This window comes from Leuciscus leuciscus (genome assembly GCF_965113295.1).
Source record: "Leuciscus leuciscus genome assembly, chromosome: 14".
Lineage (NCBI taxonomy): Eukaryota > Metazoa > Chordata > Actinopteri > Cypriniformes > Leuciscidae > Leuciscus > Leuciscus leuciscus.
Window position 1 is genome coordinate 7,316,394 of NC_138738.1, and position 17,013 is coordinate 7,333,406.

General features: G+C 37.3%; 1 protein-coding gene across 1 annotated transcript; it reads left to right on the forward strand.

The window, feature by feature from the left end:
• Positions 1-630: 630 nt before the first annotated feature.
• lrig2 (leucine-rich repeats and immunoglobulin-like domains 2) lies at positions 631-14,578 on the forward strand. The gene is made up of 18 exons (XM_082190316.1): positions 631-1,218; positions 2,146-2,220; positions 2,443-2,577; positions 3,628-3,768; positions 3,971-4,114; positions 4,693-4,836; positions 5,002-5,145; positions 6,106-6,186; positions 6,274-6,345; positions 7,119-7,187; positions 7,330-7,493; positions 7,705-8,016; positions 9,229-9,510; positions 9,603-10,046; positions 10,698-10,850; positions 10,989-11,129; positions 11,259-11,534; positions 11,687-14,578. Exons 1-18 carry the CDS (start codon positions 1,037-1,039, stop codon positions 11,875-11,877), a joined length of 3,150 nt encoding a protein of 1,049 aa, XP_082046442.1. The 5' UTR covers positions 631-1,036; the 3' UTR covers positions 11,878-14,578.
• The last annotated feature ends 2,435 nt before the right edge of the window (positions 14,579-17,013 follow it).

Below are 17,013 nucleotides of genomic sequence, written 5' to 3' on the forward strand. Positions count from 1 at the left end.
TACTTCTAAAATGTTTATTAATCTTAGTTCATGTTAATTTTACTAATTACTAATACATTATTCAAATTAAAAGTTCATTGTTCAGATACATTAACAATGATTGAACAGTTGTATTTTTATTAACTAAAGTTAACAAAGATTAATAAATAATTATTTTGAGAAAAACAACATTACATATTTTACATACATTACATACATTTTAAATCAGATTACCATATGGTTTTTGAATGATGATAATGACAGTACTGTGCAACAAGTACAATTCTTTGTTATAAAAAATAAACAGATAAATATCATGTGAATTTAAATATTATTTATATTTACATTCTTACAAGTGTAAAGTACATTTTAACCCGTTTTGATAAAAGATGGGAAGTTAAAGTTCTGATGTAGTGGTCAAGCTTAAAGAAAATCTGGCAAACTTCATAAATAAATAAAAATTATTAAAGAGACGCAATCAAATTGAAAGGCTGTCGTAAAATGCGTTTTTAACGAGAAGATAACCACTAGAATAATTGTTTTAAAACTATTTTTGTTGAAAGAATGTGGAAAAAAATCAAAGTTTGATGGATTTGTCGACTGGCCAATGACGTGAGCCCTCCAGCAGCACGTGACAGAGGGTTGGCTCACGTGTCAACGGAAGAAGATGCTTTTGTTTTTCCTTGGGAAAAAAGTCGAGGAACAATGTTTGGAAAGGCGATTTTTCAATTATATCATATATTTTCTTCAAATGCAAAGTCATAATCTAATATAGGACATGAACTCTTTTGGGATATCTGAGCCGCATTTCCACATCCTGAAGCTTGTTTGACGCTCCGTTTGGGAATTCTTGAAGCTGCAGAGATTGCAAGGCGGAAGAAGGGAATTTCGAAGGGACGAGCTGAGAGAGCAAAGTGATGGCTCCGGATTGATTTTATGCTTTTCAGCTTAATTTGGATTTATATGAAATCAGATGTATATTCTAAAACACAGATTTATCTCTGTGTCTCATTGATGCCATAATTTGGAGTGATCATCTGCGATCAAGAAACTCAAAATGGCGGAGGCCTGGCCCATCCCCCAGGCCCTGTTCCTGCTCATAGTGAGTGTCGTGGGCCTGGACACTTGCCCTTCTCCCTGTACGTGTTCTGATGGTCCAGGTGCAGCTCAGCTGCTGGATTGCAATAGGAAAAGACTGACTTCTGCGGCTCTGGAAGCTCCAGCCTGGATCACCCATGCGTGAGTAATAGAGGAGATGTTGTTTACATTGCCTCTCCAGCAGTGCACATGTGCACAACACTAACGCACCACTGACAATTATTCCATTTTAGTAGTATTTATTTGCTTTTTATCAAATCTTGTGTTGTGTCATTGGTTTACTTTATAAGCTATCAGTATTTCATCTTTATTTTTGGGTATATAAATAACAACATCTGTACCAAATTGCATATTTTCCCGCTCAGTTTTGGCCTCAGAATAACATTAAGAGGGTTTCCTTAGCGATTATGAGCTCCATATTCTTATTATATCATACTACAGTATATAAGCCAGAAAAGACTGATGAAAATTAGCTAATGTTATACAAAACACGGATGGAAACTTAGATTTTCTTTTATGTTTTGTCTAAATAGGTTGTTCCAGTTCAAAATATTAAGTTTTTCTGACTATTATTTCTTATGACAGACTTTATATGTTTTATTCAACTGGATATTAGAGAGAACTGTAGTGTAAAGAGTACGTTTTGAGGTTTACTGTATGCGTTTAACTACCTTGCCATACCTTCTGTTTATCCTTTTTTTCTCGCCATCTTGGTTTTTAGCTAAGTTCTGTTTACTATTGCTAGTTTAGTTTGGTATATTGTTTATTTTGCTTTGATTAGTTGTAACTAATTCTTTATTAAAGTATGCAATGGTGTGAAAAGTCTTTTTTGACCAAATCTGAAATTATAGACTTGACATTTGACCCCCAGTCATAAATATTTTTGGTTACACACTTGCTGGCATATTACTTTTTTCTATATGAATACAACCAGATATTCCTTTTGCTATTTCTTTAGTCATTTTCCTCAGTTTTCAGGTTTATAATAGGCTATATTGTTCTGTAAAGTCTTTTATTCTTCGGCGACTGCTTTTTCAGGTTTTAATAATTCACTCTGTGTTAATATAGGTCTATGAATCAGAACGAGCTTACAGCGGTGCCTTTTCTTGGAGATGCCTCGTCCAACATTACTGTGCTGTCACTGTAAGTTAACTTCTGCGTTCATCCTTTTTCACTCTTCACTGCTCTTTATAGCTGGTGAAATTGCTCCAGTTGCTTATAATAAACAAGATGATAATAAATAAGACACAGCTACTGAAATGTAACATTACATGGATTGCGTGATTGTTTACTATTTTACATTTCATTAAGAGTGAGTGATCATATAGCCTAGTACATCTATAGCCATCTGTTGTTTATTTTCAGTGTTCATAACCGAATCTCTGAAGTTATGGCAGAGCAGCTGTTGCCATATTCATCTCTGGAAAGTCTGGACTTGAGCTCTAATTCTATATCTGAACTTAAGGCCGGATCATTCCCTCCCATGCAGCTGAAATACCTGTGAGTTTTTCATTTTTTGTCCTGTAGTTTAAGAGAGCTCTCTAAATAAGTTATCTTCTACACTTCAGTAGTCAGTGTGACAATTTAAAGGGTTAGTTCACCGAAAAATTACAATTCTGTCAGTAATCACTCACCCTCATGTTGTTCCAACCCAGTAAGACTTTCGTTCATCTTCGGAACACAAATTAAGATATTTTTGATGAAATCTGAGAGCTGTCTCACTGCTTCATAGGCTTCTAGGCAATTTCATTCTGCCGGTCCAGAAAAGTAAGCTAAACATAGTTAGTAAATAAGCGACGAGAATACTTTTTGTGTGCAAAAATAATGACTTTATTCAACTATTAATGTTCTTCTGTGTGGGCCTCTGACGTGAGTTCACGGGAGCGCTGCGACGCATGCGCGAGAACTGAGAGGATGATGCAGATGGGTCTCGATGTAGTGTTTCAAATGGTTCTAAAGTGTGCATTTCCTGGATGTCCGAATCGTGAGAATCCAACGAGGAAACGTAAAAGTGCCTTACCAATGCTGCAAAATGAATGACTTACCTTTCACACTTTCCCATCAAATGATCATGAGCGTCATCTTCTCAGTTCCCACGCTCTCGCGCCCACACAGAAGAAAAGGAATAGTTGAATAAACTCGTTCTTTTTGGGGTGATTTTCCCACAAAAAGTATTCTCGTCGCTTGATAAACTTAAGGTTGAGCCACTGTAGTCACTTGGACTATTTTAACGATGTTTTACTAACTTTTCTGGGCCGGCAGAATGAAATTGCCTAGCAGCCTATGAAGGAGTGAGACAGCTCTCAGATTTCATCAAAAATATCTTAATTTGTGTTCCGAAGATGAACGAAAGTCTTACGGGGTTGGAACGACATAAAGGTGAGTAATTGCTGACAGAATTTTCATTTTTGGGTGAACTAACCCTTTAAATGTCGTCAGTTGTTGCTTCGATCTTTACTTTGTCAGTAAATAATTGGTGTTTTTCTTGGAGTTTCTGATTCCTTTTGAGGTTTATGGATAACTGTCTGTTTCCTTTCTCCATCACAACAGCAACCTGAGCAAAAACAAGATAAGTTCCTTAGAGCCTGGCTGTTTTGGAAACATCAGCTCCCTTCTGGTGTTGAAGATAAACCAGAACAGACTCTCTCTGCTGCCTGATAAAGTCTTCACCCTCTTTCAGCTCCAAGTCTTGTGAGTATTCATGGCTAATGAATTGGATGTCATTGCAGTGCTCAATTAGATTGTATCTGACAGAATTACTGCTTGTTAAATGCAACTGATATTATCAATAGGGGAGTTTTTTCCTTGTCGTCTTGTCTCTCTCAGGTTGTTAGCGCCATGGTTTAGACGTTCTTATTATAATGTGCCTCTCTATGTTTTCGTCATGTTTCAGAGAGTTGAGGCGCAACAGGATTCGTGTGGTGGAGTCTCTCATTTTTAAAGAACTGAAGGCTCTTAAATCGTTGAAGATGCAGCGTAACGGCATCACAAAGCTGATGGATGGAGCGCTCTTTGGATTGGAAAACATGGAGGAGCTGTGAGTCAATGCATTCAGGGTTTTACATTATTTTATTTTATTATTACTATATTTTTAAGCATTTTTTTTTTTAATAGACATCTTAACTGTAATTTACTACCTACACTAAACAACTTGGCAATAATTTTAAGTGGTTGTTCCTCTGGGAAAAAAAAACACCCTTTAAGCCATTTTAGAGCAATTAATAGATATTGCTTTATAAATAATTAAAATGCATAAAATACTGTCCAAAAAAGCTAGAGAGAGAGAGAGAGAGGGATAGTAAGTTCTTTCACATCTTTTTGCACATAAACTGTCAAATACACACAAGGTTTACATAAACACTCAATTATATCTTGTAAACAGTTCGGATGTAAAATAGTCTTTAAAACCAACATGAAAATGAATTGTGATTAATCAATATTGTGATATGATATTTTTACCCTATCGCCCACCCCTATATCGAGACTTGGTTTTAGTAGTATTTTTTATTTTAAACCATACATCACCTTAAAGTGGAGGGTTTGATTCTTTTTTGTTGTTTAATTCAGGTAAATTATTATTAAGTTTCTGTGTCCACATAATGTGTCCTTTTCCAGAGAGTTGGAGTATAATAATTTGACAGAGCTGAATAAGGGCTGGCTGTATGGACTGCACATGCTAAGGATTCTGCGGGTCAATCAGAACAATATCGGACTCATCCGAGCCGATGCCTGGGAGTTTTGCCATCGCTTGGAAGAATTGTGAGTGACTTCAGCCCTGTCCTTAAACTTTTATCCTATATGCAATAATGTAATGCAATTCTGTTCTAGAAATGCTTGGTCAGTCGCTGTTTTCTGGGTGTTTTTTCTCGAGGTGTTGAATTTGATTGTTGCCACTAGATTAATGCGTGTGTGTTTGGTTTCCAGGGATTTGTCTTTCAATCACTTGAGTCGTCTGGAGGACTGGGTGTTTGCTGGTCTCAGTCTCTTGCAGAATCTCAACTTGGGTGACAATCAAATCACACACCTGGGGGAAGGAGTGTTCAGCAGCCTGACTAACGCCCGTACATTGTAAGATAAACCACATTCCCCTTTGGTCTCTCACATTATACTTGTCTTCGGTAACACTAAATAAGTCTGTAGTTTATATACAAAATGCATTATTTTAGTCTTACATTTTTCTTTTAAAATTAGAATTGTATTTTTTTTTATCAGGTTTCTATGTTTAGGTTCAGCAAGTTCCCTTTGATGGCAATGAAAAGGTTAAATGTGTTATTTTCAAAAATGTCACTTCATTGGTATTTAACAAATATTTGGCTTTTGTCTTCATTTATTTTTCATTTTCATTTCACAATAAAATTATAAATATTTTATGTTTTTTTTTATTTGCTCTCTAATACATATATCATTACAGTTATAATTAAATGTAACTGGGGCAGTGATAAGTTCATAAACCCTTTTGCTGAAAAACGATGTTGTACTAATTAAAAAAATTAATTTATCTTCTTATCGCATATTTGCTCTCAGATGAAGACAGGTCTGTTAATGTGTACAACAGATTTAATGTAAATGGAAGTAGCATATCTGTATAAAATAAGATGATCCCATAATTGCAAACAATATAGTCTATCCCTTTAGTTTATCCCCTATGTAAGTCCTTTTAGTTTAGTTTCTGCGTTTCAGCTCACCCCATAGAAAAAGAGCACATTCAAACATGCCCACCTCTTGTATCCTCAGCCACGTCCCTTTGGCACAGTTGTAAAGCGATGACAGCCTTTTACATCCAGTAGTGCGTGAAGATGATCTCACAATACTCCCACATATCAGCCTGTCCGTACAAAACCCCCTATTATACTTGATAAGCATACAATGATGCTGAGCTTCCGTAGAGCCTTAGAACCGTAATTCTCTGTAGAAGTACAATCTCCTGAAGAAAGCAGCTCTGACATTTTAAGGTTATAGAAAACATTCTACTCAGTTGGAAGTTTGCTAACTTTCTGATGGTTCTCTTTTTTGTTTTTTTTATTCCAGGGACATCCGTAATAATGAGATATCCCTCGCCATTGAAGACTTAATTGGCATGTTTGTGGGTTTGAAGAGGCTGAACTCGCTGTAAGTTTGTCGGTGGAAATGAGCTGTTTGATCTGACTCTGAGATGTGAAGTGTGGTTTGACATAAACATGTGTCTGTGTTTTACAGAGTTTTACAGAATAATAAAATCAGGACCATCACTAAGAAAGCGTTCGAGGGTCTGATGGAGTTGGAGCATTTGTGAGTCTCTCTTTTAGCCCTTAGTATTTTGGGAACGTCATGTCTCCTGTTACTAGATGCAGTAATATAGAAATCCTTCCGGATATTGTTCTGCATATAATCAGAAAGAAGTCTGTTGTTTTCACTGGGAGGTCCAGTTATGTCATTTTGAAAAACATTACAAGGTCCAACATTTTTTTTTTTAAATGAAACTTATTCACAGATGAATTGTTCACACAAAGATATAAAACATGCATTTAATATAACAAATATAATTTTCATGTCATGCAGACTTTAAATTTAAACTGTGATATTTCAAAGTCACACTTGTAAGCAAAACAGTTGCAATTGTGAGGTAAAAAGCCCTTTTTAACTCTTGGGCAGAAATAGGCTGCCATGGTTCCATAAATCAAAAATATTACTTGATTCGTTTGAAATTGAGTATCAAAACTTTATATAAAAAAAAAGTATAACATTTTAAACCCTTTTACACTCTGACCCCATAACATGTTTTTGATCTGAATTTATTGAGGATTTTTATAATAGATATTTGGCTAATATCTTTATATTCACCAATATATCTGATTATGCTTATCCTATTGGTTGTTATGGATTTTAGATTTATAAGGTAATGCTGTTATATTGTTCCTATTTGCATTTGTGCAGTTGCAATGTAAAGACAATGACAGCAGTAAAATCCAATATAATCTAATCCTTTCTATTATTCAACAAAACACAGCCCTCCTCTTTTGTACTGTTCCCATATGAATAATCTTTTTGAATTTGTTCTACAGGGACCTGAGTAAGAATGGCATCATGTCTATTCATCCTGACGCTTTCACTCATTTAAAACTTAAAACACTGTAAGTGATTGTTTTATATCTACAGACTGTATGTATTTCACATATGTTCGGTGTCTGCATTTTACATAATATATTTTTGTTGCATTTTTGTCTGAATGTTAGTATGTATTCTCAATAATGCATGTATTGTGGTCTTCCTCAGTGATTTGAACACCAGCAGTCTCCTGTGTGACTGTCAGCTGCAGTGGTTGGGCCAGTGGTTGACTGACAGCCACTTCCAGCAATCCTGCACCGCTGTCTGCGCTCATCCCGCATCCCTGGCAGGATCTAGTGTGCTTGTTGTTAAACCGGAGGAGTTTGTCTGCAGTGAGTGACTTGACAGTTACCTCATGCTTTCTTTTACAAAAACACTTTTCACAGCACTCTAATGAAATGTCTTTGACCTTTTTGGCTAATGTGGTGTGTCTTGTGCCATTTAAAAAAAAAGTTATTTTATGATTAAGAAGTAAAACTTTAAATATAAAAAGAATTAGCTATAATTTGGATTAAGATCTCTTTATTTTGGTGTCACTTGCAGATGACTTCCCTAAACCCCAGATCAGCGCTCACCCCAAGACCGTTGTGGCCTTACGCGGGACCAACATCACTCTGAACTGCTCTGCGTTCAGCAGCAGCGACTCTCCCATGAGCACCGCCTGGCGCAAAGACGGAGAGGTGCTGTATGACGCTCAGGTGCAGAACTACGCTCGGTACCAGGATCAGCTCCTTCTCTACACCACCGTACTCCACATGCTCAACGTCAATTTCACCGACGAGGGCCAGTACCAGTGTGTGGTCTCCAACCATTTTGGCTCCAACTACTCCACTGTGGCCAAGCTCACTGTTAATGGTTAGTGCCTTATGGAAATTGATTGTTACAATATTCTTACGGGTCTAGAGTAGGGCTGGGCGCTATATATTGTTACCACGGTATAAAAATGTCTATTGTCAGAGATTTTGCTATATTTTGGATATTGCGGTATGTAAATATATAGCATATAGAGTGATGAAATGCATGAATGAGAATATAAAGAGCCGGACATGCTTAATGTTTATTTAAATATATTACATTCATTAAATATAATAGAATTGAAATAGAATTGAAATAAATACTTATAATTTATTTAATATTTAGAATAAATGTCTTCTTTTGGCTTCTTTAAATGTGATAAGGTTTAAGTAGTCTTTATTGGCGTATTGCTAAAGCACTATGATCTCTCCAGATGCTTTGATAAATTGTTTGGCATTAGTTTTTTTCCCTCCCCTTATTTACCCTCATTTCTCCATGGCTGTTTTTAGAGCTCTCTCCATTTTTAATTTTCCATGTCCGTTTGAACAAACACAGCAGCCCTCTGGGATGCTGACCTCAGCAATGTAATTATTCTGTTTATATCAGTTCATGATGCTGATGGAAGAAGAGTGGATTTGTAACCTAATAATAGAATGACAATAACAGAAACATTATTCTCAAAGTAAACACTGTAACAAACGGTGCTGTTTAGGGTTTTGATTAACTTGCTTGTTTTTGTTTACTCAAAAGATGAATTCTGTTGTTGCATTTCATGTTGAAAATTATTTATTGTTAGAGTAATATTTGCTTACATAAATTTCCGTACATATAATGATTTAAAGGCTTTAATAAATATTGCACAAGGTAGAGTAATTTAATAATTAAGTAACTTAAATGTATGATTTAATGTTATAATTAAACTTGAAATTTAAGTATTATTTTTATTTTAATAATATAATTTACTTCAAAATACTCACATAAACACAGACCACTTGACGAATGGATTAGAAATAGTAATGGCATTAGCAGTAATAATAATGTAGTAAGTAATAAATAATAGTAAACTTAGTAATTGCCCTTAATGATAATCATATTTATTCCATATTTCGAATAAACTTCATGAAAGAAATCATGAAAATACCATGGTGCTTTTTTTTGTTGCACATTTTTGTTGTTTTAGTCCAATTTTATGATAATAATCCAGATATTTGTATGACTTTCTGGACATACCTGTGTAAACAGTGAAAATAACTCACTAATGGCTTTTCCCAGAGCTCCCCACCTTCCTGAAGACACCCATGGATCTGACCATCCGCACCGGGACGGTCGCTAGGTTGGAGTGCGCTGCAGAGGGACACCCGACACCCCAGATCGCATGGCAAAAAGATGGCGGTATCAATTTCCCTGCTGCCCGTGAAAGAAGGATGCATGTCATGCCAGACGATGACACTTTTTTCATTGCTAATGTGAAGGCGGAGGATATGGGCATCTATAGCTGCACGGCCAAAAACGAGGCGGGCAGCCTGTCAGCCAATGCCACTCTTACTGTGCTGGGTATAGTATTTTACAGTGATCTAATGCCAAAAGTTTTCTTCTGAATTATATTTAAAAATCATTTAATCATTAAAATCTGCTCTTTTTGACAGAAACCCCATCCTTTCAGCGCCCTCTAGAGGATCGTAATGTTGCCCGAGGTGAGACTGCTGTCCTCCAGTGCATAGCTCGTGGTAGCCCCACCCCCCGCCTCAACTGGACCAAAGACGACGCCCCGTTAATACTGACAGAACGTCACTTCTTCGCTGCAGCCAATCAGCTCCTCATAATCGTTGATGCTGGTCCTGTTGATGCAGGGAAATACACATGCATTATGTCCAACACGCTGGGCACAGAGCGCGGTCATATCTACCTCAGCGTCTTGCCCTCGGCCAACTGTGACCCGGTGACCAGCGTATACGGTCAGGATGGATGGACAACGGTTGGCATTGTTGTGATGGTGGTCGTTTGCTGCGTTGTTGGCACCTCGCTTGTGTGGGTCATCGTCATTTACCACATGAGGAGAAAGAGTGAAGACTACAGCATAACAAATACAGGTCAGTGGACAATTCTGCACGTATCAGTTTAAAGATTTAAAACTAAAAATAGTAATTCTCATTTTTGTTTTGAAGATGTCATAATGTTCAGTTGATAGACAAAATAAATAAAAATTAAAAATAAATGCCTAGTAGGGTTTCTGTGATTTATTAAATTTTGGTTGACTAATTATTAGCAGAGACAATTAAATTAACAATTTGATAGTCTGTTTTGTTCAGGTTAGTAAGAATAAACATGACTTCTTTTAAAAAATAATGTTTAACAAAAATTGCACTGGAGAGAATACCATGAATAATACACTTAATAAAATATAATATACTTTGGTTAAATATATTCATTAAATATAACATAATTTAAATAAATACTATTTACTTAATTGTTGTAAATATTTTAATATTAAGAATAAATGTGTCTCTTTTTGATCTGCTTTAAATTAGTTAAGGTTTAAGTAGTCTTTCACATATTTTGAACCCAGATTGTTTGATTTAGTATAGTATATTATCTCAAATAATCACAATCAGAATATAATAAATGCAACAGCTCTACCATGCCATTGAATTAGGCATTATAACAGTTTGTAACAATCTTACAAATGTATGCACAAAAATGACAAGTTTAATGTGTAAATCTTTCTGTTGGGTGTGTTCCAGATGAGATGAACCTACCAGCAGACATTCCCAGTTACCTCTCGTCTCAGGGTACGCTGTCAGAGCCTCAGGAGGGATACAGTAACTCAGAGAACGGAAGCCACCAGCAGCTCATGCCCTCTCATGCTAACGGTTATGTCCACAAAGGCACTGATGGTAATATCATGTTATGCTCCTCTAGCAAGAGTTTATTTCTTCATGAAGGCTGTAAAATAAAACAGATCAAATCTGACAACTCATTTAGTCTCTAGACGAGTCTTTATAATGGATGCATGTTGTGATGTGTTTCAACAGGAGTATGTTACGGTGAAGTGAGCAGTGATGTTGATCCAGACGCTAATGGAATGCTGGGAAGTCATGTGGGCTCTTTCTTTGCTGGACGTAGCAGCTTCCACCGGAGTGAACCCAGAGAGGGACAGGCAAATGTCCCCAATGGTAACATTACATTTTGAATTCATACGTTTTTATTATTTATTTGCTTAAAAAGGAATTTTCTGTCATCATTCATGTCAGTACATAGTTTGCCTCACCAGTCGCCATCCTGACTCCTGTTTGTCTTTTTAGGGGGAGCTGGTCCTCTAGTCATCTGCTCAGACTGCTACGACAACGCCAATATCTACTCGCGCACGCGTGAGTACTGTCCATACGCCTACCTGACAGAGGACGACCCACTTGTGGCTCAGATCTCTCGGGACGGACACCAGAGCGGCCATCAAGAGCGGGATCAGCGCACAGAGCACACGGACACGGCACTGGAGAGTTTTATTAGCCAGCAGAACGCCTCTGTGTTCCTCACCAACCATGAACCACGACTACCGGCGTCACAACACTATAGCACTGGTGAGATGAACACCTTACATGCATAAATGACATTTAGAAATGCACCTTATTTCAGTCTAATATTCTTTTACCTAGCAAACCATATTCTTCCATGTTTGGAGCTGAGCTACTGCATGTGCCTATTTTCACAATCTCTATTTTTCTTGTCTCAGATGTCCCGGGCAGGTCATTTTGGGATGGGGAGGAAACCAACTCTTCCATCCTTCCTCAGGCCTCAGTGACTGTACATAAGCCCCCGATTGGGTGTGTCCGCAGGGGACAGCTGAGAGGAGAGGAGGGGGGGGCACTGGAGGAAGGCTCATACAGGACTAACTCACAGGAAAGCACCTCTGCGCCCACATAAACCCCAGTCAGCCCTGTCTTCCCCAAACATCACCACCTTGTCCTTCAGTCGCCTCCCAGTGCTCTCAGCCCACTACCTCCTTTGAGAAGCCTCATTATCTGCCAAATGAAACGCCTCTCTCTTCAATGTTTACACTGCCTCTCCTGTCCCTCCCCACCACGTTCCTTTGTTAGCCCAATTGGATGTGCATTTTGCGGAAAACTCTTTGAAACAGGAGAGAGATGTCCTGCTTTCACTATTCCTCAATTGTCCAGTCTGGTTTGGGCCCTGAATGTAACATTTCCAAGAGCTCCAATAGTCCTACCGTAACCTGTGACGTACAAATTATGCCATATTAGGTTTTCCTGCCTACTTAAGAGCGTTGAGCCTTTTTGCGTATGCCAAAGCTTGACCCAGACTCACCTATAACTTGCTTTTGCTCCGGTACAGAACCTGTACGAACAGTGACTGTGAAGATTGGACTGCCAAAATAGGGCAGTGATGTTCTCTGAGTGACATCAGAGGGTCAATCACCTGTGCTGCATTTCTCATTCCTATTGGCAAGTGGTACTGACTGATGACCAATAATGTGTTAACAGAGTAGAAGACTCTGTTGTTTCCACTGTTATTGTACGATGGATTTACTGTTATTTGTCATTAATAATGCATTTTTTTTTGTATTGCTTCTCACAAACCCAAACATTCTTCTCTCTGTGTTTTCTTTAGGCACTATAATAGACCGTAAGAAAGACCGGATATATTGCACCTTTGACAATCTGCCCAGTACAGCCTTATGCAGTCGTAAAATGCAAACTCGTTTTTATTTTTTATGCTGCTTTCCCATATTATGCTTTCGTCTTTCTATTTTGTCTTTTGCTACAGAACTTTAAGGGTTAACAATTTGATTGGTCTACCCTCACTATGTGCATTCTTGCAGGTGCGCACTGAATGGAATTGCAATATTTTTGTTTGAGCACAAATGGTGTGAGTTTGGAGGCGGGGCTACATTTTGTCTGACCAATAGCAGACTGGGGGTAGCCATAGTGATGTGAAAATCTCACGCTTCACCTTTAAAATCTGCCTGTGTGCTGTTAACAAATGCATTGCTATACATAAGTTTGAGCTCGCCCGCTCTCACCCGTCCAGTACATGCTGCATTTGACATTTTTTGTTACAGCTGGATCAAACTAATCTCGTCTTGCCTTTGAGTACTTGTGAAGCTCAGACAGGCTTTCTGGTCATCTTCTCAATTTAAGGTTTAAAGACAATTGTGACAGTTAGGAGGGTTTTTTGGCCTTAGAAGGACCACTGGATTTTGACTTTCTTGCCTGTAAACATTGTCTTGAGAGGTGGGCTGTGTCCAGAAACTAAAGTCCGTCTCGCTGCCCTCACCTTTTAAGGCACTAACATCACGTCTAATGAATTTGTTCAAGATCAAGTGAGCTTCGGAGATATATAGGGAATATTTAATGACCACAATTCTTATGTCTTAGAAAGTATTCTTATGCTGAAAAGCATGCACAGGATTGTTGGATTTCAAAATTAACCAAATTATCTAGATTTAGGTATCTTGATTTGAACATGCATCGATCCCTTCCTGCCTCCAGAACAGCATTTTTCAGGTTTCGGATATTAGCCACAACCGTGCTTTAAAGGTGTACTCACGTTTACCTTTGTATGGCGAAATTCTGTGGGCAAAATGCAGTCATCTCAATAGAAATCTGCGCAATATGGAATTTTGTGAGTTGAAACATGTCCCCATGTGGATTTTGCATCAGATTTGAGTTTGTTGAACTTAGAACACACAATTCATGCTTCGACCGATATAAAGGTCACATTTACGGGTGCTATTACCTATTTTCACATTGATTTAATCTTGACTCAGTCTGCACTTGAATGCTTGATGACCCAAACCATCTGTATGGATCCCTGATTACATCCTAACCATTCATTTTGCAGTACAACTGACATTTTGCACTTTTTGAGCGTACAAAAGCTGGATCTTTCACTGCGGTAGAGATGTGGTCACTGTCCTCTCCTGTCTTCTTTTAATGGAAATGATTTCTTATCAACCACTTTCCAACTGCGATAACTACCCCTTCATTTGCATATTAATTTGTTGCTTTTTGCACAATCTCTTGCCTTGCAGTTAGCTATACAATTATACTAATCAGGAGACATTGATGCCATAAGATGCAGATGACTCCCCGCTACGTCAGTTTTCCTCACTGAAAGGAAAGAAGTGTGTGTCATCAAGAGGCTTCCAGCAACGTTTAAAACCTCTACATTTTTCGAATTACTGTTAATGCTTGCTTGGCCTCTTACTGTGGTCTCTCTTGGTTCAGCTCGTGGGAGATTAATGCAAAACAGTTTTGTTTAAATGTAATTTAAGAGGACATTAATTTTATTTTACTCCAAATTATACAGGACTTTGTTGGGATCTTTAAAAAATGAACAAGTATGATTTCACTCACAGTTCTGTTCAATTTACACCAAAGAAAATCCACACGGATCAAACATTCCTGCCTTCCGCAAACCAAAGTTTAGCTTCAGTGCTTAGACAATATTTAAATGCTGCTTTATAAATGTTTTGTTCATTTTTTTTGTGTATTTTTTTTTGTATACTGTACCTGTACATTCTGTAAAGCATGTATAAAGAACATTGTTTCAGAAAATTCTGACATTTAGCTGACATTTAAACAATAAAATGAATTCACATGCACCACGAGTGAAGATAGCCATGTTATTCAAATAAACTTATTAGTGAAGCTAGCTAAGAATCTGAATTTCATACTATGGTCATATTTACTTTTTGGCCACTGCACTAAGTTGCATATTTCTGCTCAGTTTGGGCCTCCTCGATCATGAGCTCCATCTTCTCATATGTCATACTATATAGCCATAAAAGCCTGATGTATCAAAATATTGTATAATAATAAAAATGAAAAAACGTTTTTTAAATTTACTTTTTTTTTGTAAAGATTTTTTCTAAAGGTAAAAAAAAGACTATTATTTCATATGTCAGGTGTTACAGGGTTCATATCAAATTTGATGAGGTTAAGATTGATTCTACAGTTTGATCTCCTAACATTGTGTTCCAAGGAGATAAAAAAAAGGCCATCTGAAGTGAGTAAATTATAATTTTGTATTGTTTTTTGTATGAGTTATTTTCCATTGATCCCTTTATATATGATCCCTAATAATATTGCTTTGTCGAGGGAAAAGGGTATTGTTATTGTAAGTGTTTTGTGTTAGCGCTGTGCCACAGCTCACTTACAGTGTCTCGAAGTGTGTCTGAATTATGCTAATATAGTGAACTGCAGAACTTTTCTGGAAGTTTTCGCTGAGTTTAAAATGCCGACCACTTTGAATTCCTCTAAATACTTGAACTGACAATTTCCATTCCCATCCTCCAAGAGATGTTCAGAGAGAGAAATTATAGTTGTGAGATCAAAGTACATACCTCCGCCTGCTGCTAACCCTCTTTACTCGGCTTTATCAATAATTCATTCAAACACTACTTGCTTTGGATTATTACACTAGTCGAATGGGGACGTGCTGTGTCCTCTGCACGCACCGCTCAAGAAAAACCTCAGGCTATTGCCTTCGTTTAGACCTCAGCTTAAACTAGACTTCCTTTAGTGTTGGATGTATTCTTGGTTTAAATGGCTTGTTCGGTTTTGAACAACCAGTAGAGATCTAATAAACAGAGCCTTTTTTCCTTCCCTCTTGCAGCGTCATCTCTTCTCGCTCTGATGACGCGTTTACTGGCGCGAGGGCGGGACAACCTGTCACTCACATGAGATCGACCAATAGTAAACCACAACCATCCAATCAATTCACGATGCACAAAATCAAGTCCCGCCCTACTTTTTTTCTTGTTCGAGAAGCCCATTCACTTGGATACGTCACAATAGATAACAAAAGACTAAAACACAACACAATGCATTGCGTAATTTTAAATACACCTGTGAAAATTGTGGAATTTTTTTTCCATATTAACAGTAGGCCTAATGGGCCCTTTACTTTTTTATTTGAGTGCAGAATAAGCTATTTAAATATATTTTAGAATACAAAATTACTCTTTTTAATATTGTGTCAGCATCAATGCCCTTTAAAGAGTAGCCTATAGTCTTCAATTGTCTTTGGTTGCTGGATCTCCAGCACATGCCAAATATACGTTTTATGCTTTTATTGTGTTTTTCGACCTTTTCTAAAGCTTAAAAAAAAAGCTCCTGTCTCCATTCAACTGAATCAACACTAAACTGACCTCAGCTGAACAATTACAGTTTTCTTTTTAGAGCTGCTTTACAGATGAACTCTGCTCGCATCATTAAATATTTTTCCTGTTATCACTGCAAAGTCGCTTTGAAACATTCTATATTGTATAGAGCGCTAAATAAATAAAGGTGCCTTGACTTAATTGTAACTGCATGGAAAAGCGACTGGAACATTGTTCATAATTTCTCCTTTTGTATTTCACAGAAGAAAACAACATGAGGGTGAGTAAATGATGGCAGAATTTGCATTTTTGGGTGAACTTATCCTTTTAAGGACCAAATGTGTTTGGACCAAAAAAGGACCAAAGGATTTTTTGAGCAAATGCAGTTATTATTTTGTCTTGTGGTAGTTATTTGTTCTGCCAAATAGAAAGAAAAAACAAACATCTTAAAGGTTCTGCATTTGGTAGGCAATATGTTATTTGAGCACAACTGCATATGTGTGTGAGTGGGTTGGTCTATATAAATAGCTCAGATCTTGAATCTACCTAACACACTGAAATTAGTTTTATGCCTGGTCTTGTGCTATAGCATAATTAACCATGTCTACACACTTCCTGCTGTGTTTCCTGTGTCTGATCTCAATACTCATGGGAAATACAAGTGTTCTGCGTTTTGAAGTGCACAGGCTGATTGGGAATTCAATTGGATCCTTTACAAACTCGAGAAAGCACTGTTTTGATTTGTCTTGACTTGTCTGTAATTAATAAGGGAACTGAGCGCATGAATAATGTGTCATATATTTGTCTTAAAGCCATGACAGATTGAATGAAGCGACTCAAGTGCAGTTACAACAACATACCATAAGGTGGCAGCTTTGAGTCTTACGCTACACTACAGGACTTGTGTTATTAAAATAATTGACCCTATAATTTGA